This window comes from Lathamus discolor, chromosome 3 (assembly GCF_037157495.1).
Source record: "Lathamus discolor isolate bLatDis1 chromosome 3, bLatDis1.hap1, whole genome shotgun sequence".
Lineage (NCBI taxonomy): Eukaryota > Metazoa > Chordata > Aves > Psittaciformes > Psittacidae > Lathamus > Lathamus discolor.
Window position 1 is genome coordinate 40,543,741 of NC_088886.1, and position 9,481 is coordinate 40,553,221.

The following is a 9,481-nucleotide window of genomic DNA, read 5'->3' on the forward strand; positions in this document are numbered from 1 at the left end:
TGGGGATTTTTAGGGGGGGAGGGAGGTATTTTTTTTTCTTCACAAGGCAAACATAGGAATGTAAAAAAAATTGACAATATTCTTAAAGCAGGTAAGAGATCTATTTTTTATGTGAAACAAATGCAGGAGGTAGTTGGGTGGGTTCCAGTTGGAAAGTTTGAAGCACTTTTCAAATTATGAAGTTTAGCAATGGTATTAAGTGCTAGTTCTGTTTGAAAGTGTAATGGTATCTGCCATAACTAGTCAGAAGGACAGTATTAGTTAACTGTAGATACTTAAACATCTTCAGAAAAGTTTAGGTTCCTCTGGGTCATGCAGACAGGCTTGGAATAGTAATGGCGTTACTAGTGCTATAACAACCTGAAGCAGAAGCAGTTTCCTGCTTGTGAAAAACCAAAAATGAAGTAGTCTCAGAATGCGTTGGCATCCCAAGGGAGTGTTTAGTTTCCTGAGTTTTTCTGTAATTTGCACAACAAGATACTACTGAAATACGCCATCTCAAATGATACTGAGTATGCACATACATAGTAAAGAAGAAAAAGAATAGAAAGTATAACCTTTAAAACTTTATTTGAAAACAGGCAAACAAGTAGATGTTCTACAAACAGGGCTCTGCAATTCTTTTTTTTCCCCTTTCTCTACATTTTTCCAGACTTAGTTTTCTAAATACTCATCTCCTTCTTCAGCCTCTGCTTCCACCGAGTCTATGCCGACTTCTTCGTAATCTTTCTCAAGGGCAGCCAGATCCTCCCGGGCTTCAGAAAATTCTCCTTCCTCCATTCCTTCCCCAACATACCAATGCACAAAAGCACGCTTAGCATACATGAGATCAAATTTGTGGTCGAGGCGAGCCCATGCTTCAGCAATAGCAGTTGTGTTACTCAACATACACACAGCCCGCTGCACCTTCGCAAGGTCACCACCTGGTACCACAGTTGGAGGCTGGTAGTTAATGCCCACCTTCAAGAAAACACATAAAAATTTTCCTTATGAGTGCTAAGGCTCAAAGACTTATTTCTGTTAACAATCAAAAATCACCATGGTTATGAACAAATAAAATAGCTTACAGTTCTTCTGCACTGCATCAAAATATTTAACAGGGACATTACACATTTTGGAATGACTATTACCTCTAAATACTATGCAGTTGCTAATAAAACAAACATTAAGCACTTAAAAAGCACTGCAAGTACCTTGAATCCAGTTGGGCACCAATCCACAAACTGAATGGTACGTCTAGTCTTAATAGTAGCAATAGCTGCGTTGACGTCTTTGGGAACAACATCACCTCTGTATAACATGCAGCAGGCCATGTATTTGCCATGGCGAGGGTCGCATTTTACCATCTGGTTGGCTGGCTCAAAACAAGCGTTAGTAATTTCGGCCACAGATAGCTGCTCATGATAGGCTTTTTCAGCAGAGATGACAGGGGCATATGTTACCAGGGGGAAATGGATTCGTGGGTATGGAACAAGGTTAGTTTGAAATTCTGTCAGATCTACATTGAGGGCTCCATCAAAACGCAGTGAAGCGGTGATGGATGAAACAATTTGCCCAATTAATCGGTTTAAATTAGTGTAAGTAGGACGTTCAATGTCAAGGTTACGACGACATATATCGTAAATGGCTTCATTGTCTACCATGAAGGCACAGTCTGAATGCTCTAATGTTGTATGGGTAGTTAGAATTGAGTTGTAGGGTTCCACTACAGCAGTGGAAACTTGTGGTGCTGGATAAATAGCAAATTCTAGTTTAGACTTTTTGCCGTAGTCAACGGAGAGCCTTTCCATGAGCAGAGATGCAAATCCTGAACCAGTGCCTCCTCCAAAACTATGAAAGATAAGGAAACCTTGCAGCCCTGTGCACAGATCAGCCTACAACGGGGTGGAAAAGTGGGAGAAAAAAAAAATAAATTATTTTGCAGAAAGCAGTATTAAAATAATCATTCAACAGCATTTCCTTCTTAAGTGTGTTTTAGATAATAACCCCCCCACCAGCATTCCTGAAAGGTGGTCTTCCTTTTTTCCTGTGTGCCTTTTACTCAAAAGTACCAGTGCCACTGTGTAACTTTTTCTGAATAGGAGTATTTTACTATTTAAAAATTGCTCTATTGCCTGCAATGCCATTTTAGTTCTACTGTAAGCAAGAGCAGCTGAGCACCACTGTGATAAATTAGTATGAATTACAGATAGGCTGTATCTTTAGAATCCATTTGTTCCCATTCTGGCTTTCAGCAAGTATCAATTAGATGCTGAAAACATTTTTATTTAATTTTTTTATTTATTTAATTTTTTATTTAAAATTTCAAAAATTGAAAGACAAACACCATTTAATTCTGAATCACATGATCCTATCCGAGTTTCTCCGTGCAGTGTCAGCCATTTTAATTATTTTATTTAAGTATGCAACAAAAAATCTGAGGTTGAGGGTACTATTTTGCACCACTTATAATGGGCATGCAAAATTATAAATAATAAAGTATAACAGCATTGTTACACTTGTTTAAGGCTTTTAAAATGTTTCTGAGGTATCCTTAAAATACTTTCAAAACCTGGTATTTCAAAACCTGGGGGAAAACAAAGTAGTAAGTTTTATTTACTGTATTTTTATTTAACGGGGGGCGGGAGCAAGAAGACCAAGTTTTAAACAATAAACTGTGCACAAAATTCTTACAGAAGAAACCACATCAAATCACTGTTATAGATAACTGTAGAGCTGTACCAATTATTTTAAATATGGACTTGCAACATGAATTTGTACCAGTTTGCGAATGCGGTCTAGCACTAGATCAACAATCTCTTTTCCAATGGTATAATGGCCTCTGGCGTAGTTATTGGCTGCATCTTCTTTCCCAGTAATGAGCTGCTCAGGATGGAATAACTGCCTATATGTGCCTGTACGTACTTCATCTGTAAGAAAACAGATTACCACAACATAGATTCAATCTATTCAGTTCTGTGTGTGCCACTTAGTGACTACACACTAAGCACACATATCGAAAGAATGTAGACGGCATCCTTGACTATGAACAGCTTGCCTGACTAGACTAGAAAGCTGGCACAACTTCAGCTCTTCTGTTTAGGGGAAGATGTCAGGCATTCATTGAACAGTATTTGTTCCTGAAAAGAGGTTCACTCAGAAAATCTACATTACAGGCAGAGACAAAATTCCAGATAGCAACTGAATGAAACTCTGGGTGCAGTGCAGCACTTTAGAAAAGTTTTGCTGTTTTCCAAATGTTGTTACCTGTAGAACATCATTTCTTTCAAGTAACAATAACCTCAAATGTCAAAACAGCATGCAGACACACATCTTTCAAACTATAGGGATCTGATCACACACACACAAAACCAAAAAAACCACCACCACCAAAAAAACCGACCCAAACCAAAAACCAAACAAAAAACCAAAACAAAACCAGACCATAAGTAATTTGTAGGGAATCTTCACTTTTATGATGAAGGTCTTTAACGCTGGGTACATACCAACAACAGTTGGCTCTAGGTCCACAAACACTGCCCTGGGTACGTGTTTACCAGCTCCTGTCTCACTGAAGAAAGTGTTGAACGAATCATCTCCACCTCCCACAGTTTTATCACTAGGCATTTGACCATCAGGCTGGATTCCATGTTCAAGGCAATACAATTCCCAACATGCATTGCCAATCTGTACACCAGCCTGACCAACGTGGACGGATATGCATTCACGCTGCAAATTGAAAACAGAACAATGAGATATGGATCTACCTGTCTTCCAGATTTTCTTCTCGTAATAACTAGTCATTTGTGGGTTGTATCTGTTCATGAGCTTTCTCTGCTACAGTATCCCCTGGTTGCTCTTGAGCGACTATAACTCAAACTGTCTGCTGCTTGCAAGATTCTACTTACCTTAGCTGACTCATGTGAGAGTACTGGAAGATCGTGAATACAACACAGTCTCTGTGAACACACAGGTGAATATAGATTCATCCTCCCTTACCATGCTGCATGGATATTTTATCTTTGATATTCTTAGTCTCTTTTTCATCTTCCTTTAGTCTTGGAAGACTTCTTTAGAGCATTCCCTAATTTCCTTTAGTTGCTGCCAAATCATGTACTGTACAAGAATTCCTCCTATATAGGACCAATTAGTATGTCTTCCTTTACAATAAGCAGATATCTAACCCCTGGCAACTCATACATATTTGGGTTCCATTATGAAACCATCCAGGAGTCCCAATCAGATGTCACCTGCCCACTTTTAGCCAGCTACTTTGTAAGCAACTGTGCCATGAATATCTGATCTCTCAGTACCTTGATTCTGTCTTACACCTGAGATGGAAATGAGGTGGTTTTCTAGCTTACTGTTATAGCATATCTAGGAAAAAGCTGAGGTGGAAAAACCTGGGCTGCTTTTTCCTTGGTAGTTTCATCAAATCTTGTATTGTTACTTTCCTGTTTTAATTTGCACGCCGTGGTTCTGCCATTAGCCTTTTGCCAGCGAAACTACTTCTGTGCTCATTCCTGCTACTCTGCTGGCAGCCCGTTTCCAACGCTCTCAGGCCACCTCGCCGCTCCCGTCGCCCGGTGCGGGGCTGCCCTGTCGCGCCCACCGGCGGCGCGAGAGGGCCCCTGCACGCAGCCCCGCCGGAGCACGCGGCGCCGCCGAACGCTGACGCAGCGCCTCCCCTCCCATTGGCTACGTGCAAGCTCCGGGGGCAGCGCGCGCTAGCAACAGCCCGAAGCGACGGAGAGCACAGGCCCACCCGGTTACCGTCACGCTCTTTCCCGCCGCCCGGGTCAGGTTTCGGCCTGCCCCTCGCCTCTCGGCGAGAAACGCCAACTTAAGAGCGTTTTTACTCCGCTGCTTTTTCACACGTCCCGCCTCACCAGCCGCCCGCCGGTTTTTATCCCTCCCCTCAACCATTATTAATTTTTCTCTTCCTCCCCAGTCCTTCTGCCCTGCGGCTACTGCGGGGCGCTCTCACAGGGACAGCAAGTCATACCACACCACGCGCTATCACAGGCTCCCCGGGCCGCCGCCGCTGCAGCGACCCTCCCAAGTACCCTTCCTCTGCCCAGCCGCTCGGACTCCGTTCCCCACCATAACGTCCGGCTAAGCTGAGACGCTCCGGCCCCACTGCACCACGTCCGCCTCCGCTCGCTGAGCAGCACCAACTGACGACGACTAACCGCCTCGATGCCCTCGCCCTCGCGTGCTGGCTCCCCATTGGCTGCCACCCGGGCGGCGCAGATGCGAGCGGAGCTCGCCGATTCGCCCTGCCGAAAGCGCGCGAGCCGAGCTGCCGGCCGCGGGTGGGGATGTCCCGCACTCGAGGTGCTGGGCTCGGCTCGGGGGGATGGGGAGCAGGAGGTGCGGCCGGGCTGTGTGGAATTGGCTCGGCTCGGGTGCGCTGCTGTGGTGTCCGTTTTTAAGGCCGGGGGACGGCTTACCTCTGCTAGGGGAACGGTATAAGTGACTTCACACGGCTCTGGACAGGAAAATAGACCTCTAGCAGCCTGGAAGTTTCCTTTAGCAAAGACCAGTAGCTAGAGAGATGAAGCTGGAGGTCCAGAGCTGAAGTGAGCACACTTAGCTGCTCTCTGGAGTAGCTGCCACGCCACACTACAGATAGTATTTTCCTCTTTTTCTCCAAAGAGAAGCAAATAACAGATTTGCTGTTGACAGTAAGACCTGAGAAAAATTAAAATGAAATTGCTATTAATTCCTTGAAGTAAGTGATGTGTAAATCATGTTAAGAAGGTGTCTAATGTAAGCTGAACATCAATTGCCGTGCTTTGGGTTTTTCTGAGGTAAGTGTAATGGCAAACATGGCAAAGATAATCACTGCCGCCTTTATAATTTCATAAAAACAGATTAGGTTGTTAACTTGTTTGCTTTTAAATCCCTCGCAGGGAGGTGATTTATCTTCTTTCCTTAAGGATGTATGAATAAGTTAGGGTCAAGCTATTGCTAGGCAAATCTGCTGTGTACTCCTCTTATTCCTGCCCAATATGACATTAGTTCAAGCCGGTCGGAATCACAGCAAAGACGGAGGCCCTTGTCCATTACCTTAACTTGTACAGCTTACTGGAGCAGCTTGTGAGTCAGTGGCTCCTGTAAGCAAAGGGGAGAAAAGCACTGCTATGGGATGATTTAGACTCGGAGCTCTACCATACTCCCAAGATGCTGTTTTTTTCTTGTAGTGACCCATACCTATTTCACTCCGTCTCATACATTCCTTCCTGCATCTTCAGACTATCAGCTTGCTGAGAGTACCAAACTATGGGGATTTACTAATTTTTGTATGTTTGCTGGTGTGCCATTGAAGCTGGCTCACTGAGTACATTCCCTGCTGAAAGAGGCAGTTAAGTCACTGAATTGCTGTTACAAAGTGATCTCAAAGATAACCATTTATTTTAGTCTCATATTTTCTATTTATTGTTGAAATGTGTATGTAAGAAGCCACAACCGTTTGTGCTTGTGTGAACAATTTTATATACTTTTCATCTCCTAAATTTGCTCTGTCGTGTGTATAAAAATTAGTTTACTTCTCATGCACTTTGGTGTTTAGAACTCTGCACAAAGCTACAGGCCATATTTTACTGGCAAAACTTTTGTATGGCCATTAATTTGACTCCCTGCTAGAAAGTTTTGCAGATCCATCTTGGAGCCAGATGGCATTGATTCCATCAGCCATGGGAGAAGCTTCTAGAAGCTTCTCACAGATGCCACCCTGCAGCGCCCCCTGCTACCAAAATCTTGGTGTGTGAATCCATCTGTCGATAATGAACGCCTGCAGAAAATACAGCCTTGCAGAGACAGAACATAAGCTGCTGTAGGAAACCTTTTATAGGATATGGTTTGTGCTGATCTCTGTGGTCTTAGCCATATTGATCGTATTGATACCTGGGAATAAAGGGTGAACATTGTGCCTGCTTGCTTAAGCAGTCATTGTGCTTGGTGAAGCAGAACCTTAGGAGTTAAAGTTGCTAGAATGGTGAAGCAGAATTGTAGGAGTTACAGCTGCTAGGCAGAACGGTAGTAGATAAGATTCATAACTTGACATTAAAGTTAATGTTATAATATAATATATATAAATAAAATATATAATATAACTTAAATAGTATCCATAGAAAGAAAAGGAACAAAAGATAACCAGAGTAACAAAATTTGCAAACTTTCTGCTTTAAGATACATAAAACCAGCTTGTACTGAACCTGAGGTTTGAATAGGAGCTGAAACCCTATTGAAAGCAAGAGGTTACTTGCGGTGATGAAGAGGAACTACAGGCCTTCATCCTCACGCCCCCCTAATGACCACCACCAGGAAGCACTGCACAAGCACATCAATGGGACAAATGCCAGCAAAGTAATTATAATACTAGACGGGAATAGGTTTTGCATATGTATTAGGCGTGAAGCAATCTCATGTTTATGTAATCATTATATGTAATACAAACAGAGTGGCAAAGGAAGAATGCACATGCCTTTGGAGGAGCGATCCCCCATGCGCCTCAGCGCTGAATAAAAGCATACCTACTTTACAACTTTAATGAGTTGTGGAGTTTATCCGTGTATCAATATCAAATTGGAAAATACCCAGACTGGAGCATGCTGTTATTTTATAGATGACCAAGTCTGTATTTCTGGTATATTCAAAAGATGATAACAGAACTTTTGCAAGCATTGTGTGAAAGGAAAATTACAGAGGGGGCATAAGGAGATGGTATAGGGATATTAAACAGTATAAAAGAAAGAGGTGAACTGTGCAAGTCAGCATTTCTGGCTGCAAGCCATTCTCTGTTGCAGGTTTTGATGGAGCTGTAGGTGTTGGTGACTCACTGTTAAAACTCCAGCTCCCATGTCTCCTGGCTTGCCCAAGAGTAGTTTTCCTTTCACATGTGTTGCTTAAGAGTTAGGAAGCAGGTGGGAGCCAGTCCAGTTCACAGAAGAGCTTATGCTGGAAAATTACTGTGAATTAATTCTCTTTGTCACTTTTGGTTTTGATGCATGTGTGAGTCCTCATGGAAATATTCCATCCTTTTTTTTTTTTTTCCCTGAAAAAGTCTAAGAAACAGTTTCTAAAAATCCTGTTTTACTATAGTTTTCCTTGTAAATATATAGCTTTAATTGTGAAAGTTATAATACAAGTTTTATTTCACTATTTGTGACCTACGAATTTGTGCTGACCAGCTAGCCTGGATTTAAACCACAACACCAGCACAGGTACACAGATAGATTTTAAACTCCATCTTCTGCTGAATCTATGACAGTGTGGCAATAATTCAATGAAAAACAGGTTCTTGCCTAGAAAACTACACTTCTGTTTGAAAGATCTCTGTAGACTGAAGTTAAAATTGGCTTGTTAAAAGATGAGTCAGTCTAAACACTGCCTAGGACCATGGCAATATCTGTATAAATCTGAAGAGAAGAAATTACGTATTCACACAGAAGAAAGTTATCTCAAAAATCACTCTTAGACTCTGGGTTTTACATTACTGCCTTTGCCTCTGACCAAGTCTGGCAAATCTATTATAAGACAACAAATTTACTCATCAGATGCATTTGATTTTAATGGTAGCCCAGTTTGCCCTGATGAAAACCTTTATATGAAATTTGTTGGCAAAGTTTTAACGATAAGTAAAAACTGAAATTTGGTTTCTTTTTGCTGTCGTTCATGTGGTGGTATTTTTTGTTTGTTTGTTGTTTTTTTCGTTGTTGTGTGTGGTTTTTTGTTTGTTGTTTTGTTGTTGGTTTTTTTTTACATTAACCATCTTTAGATAAAACTACATGACTTTCTTTCATTTAGCATCTAGGTTTATCCAAGAGGACTGCTGCTTAAATCCATTTTTTTGACAAAACATTTTTCAATGGAATACAGTGGCTGGCTCAGTGACTTAATGAAACAGTTTCTTTTCATTTATTTAGTGGCAGGTAGTAGCACCCGACAATGGTGCAGAAGGCCAAGCCAGTGAAGACGAAAAAAATCCCCTCATCTGCTGTCAGTTACAGCAAGTATCTATTTGATTTAAAATTACAGCTCGTTTGGTTACAATCTTGGGGAGAAGCTGTAGGAAACTTCAGAGTGGTTTCACTTCAGTGACATGAAAATATTTTTCAAAAGGCTCTCTCCTGTAATGTTATACATGTTTTTAATTGTCACTGTGATTAAATTTAATTTGCAGTGATTGATGACTTCACAGAGAGATACTTAACGATTCTCAGTAACGTATGTGTGTCTACCTAAGGTGTCGTACCACATGCTTTCACTTTGTTCAGTGTATTATGCTCCTTTCTACATCAGATTTTTGTTACAAGATGAATTTATGGAAAACAGCATTCTGGACAGCCTCATGCTTTGTCCTTTCACTTTCTTGGCATCTTTGTAAACCCGTGAGCAGTTTCTTGTCTGTAACTTACGGGTAACTAATTGTACGTGCACACAGGCAGAGCCGAGCGCCCCGCAGAGATGGGTGCGCAACGTGCCCGCTGGGTGGCTC

At 41.9% G+C, this 9,481-nt stretch overlaps 1 protein-coding gene and 1 long non-coding RNA gene across 7 annotated transcripts in view; one reads left to right on the forward strand and one right to left on the reverse strand.

Moving 5' to 3' along the window:
• The window catches only part of LOC136012063 (uncharacterized), an 8,232-nt gene extending 698 nt beyond the window's left edge, over positions 1 to 7,534 (forward strand). Inside the window, exon 2 of the long non-coding RNA XR_010611563.1 lies at positions 4,931 to 7,534. This is a non-coding gene — a long non-coding RNA (uncharacterized LOC136012063). The remainder of the gene's footprint in view (positions 1 to 4,930) is intronic.
• On the reverse strand, positions 167 to 5,373 carry LOC136012057 (tubulin alpha-3 chain). Of its 6 annotated transcripts, none has more exons than XM_065674813.1 (5): positions 5,172 to 5,373; positions 3,486 to 3,708; positions 2,761 to 2,909; positions 1,194 to 1,874; positions 167 to 960 (listed from the first exon to the last, which is right to left on the reverse strand). In XM_065674813.1, the coding sequence occupies exons 2-5, from the start codon at positions 3,604 to 3,606 to the stop codon at positions 655 to 657; spliced, it is 1,257 nt and encodes a 418-aa protein (XP_065530885.1). In that variant the 5' UTR covers positions 3,607 to 3,708; positions 5,172 to 5,373; the 3' UTR covers positions 167 to 654. The 6 variants fall into 6 exon arrangements, with proteins under 6 accessions (XP_065530885.1, XP_065530884.1, XP_065530882.1 ...); XM_065674812.1 differs by having other exon boundaries at positions 5,046 to 5,373; XM_065674810.1 differs by having other exon boundaries at positions 4,985 to 5,304.
• Positions 7,535 to 9,481: the final 1,947 nt, after the last annotated feature.

What these genes read in the sequence shown, in the direction of transcription:
- LOC136012057 (XM_065674810.1), bottom strand. Translation starts at nt 5,209, where the DNA reads ATGGGGAGCCAGCACGCGAGGGCGAGGGCATCGAGGCGGTTAGTCGTC. An exon ending in TAGACCGCATTCGCAAACTG is followed by an intron (nt 1,875 to 2,760) that starts GTACAAATTCAT and finishes ACCCCGTTGTAG; the next exon opens with GCTGATCTGTGCACAGGGCT. An exon ending in GGTGCCCAACTGGATTCAAG is followed by an intron (nt 961 to 1,193) that starts GTACTTGCAGTG and finishes GTTTTCTTGAAG; the next exon opens with GTGGGCATTAACTACCAGCC.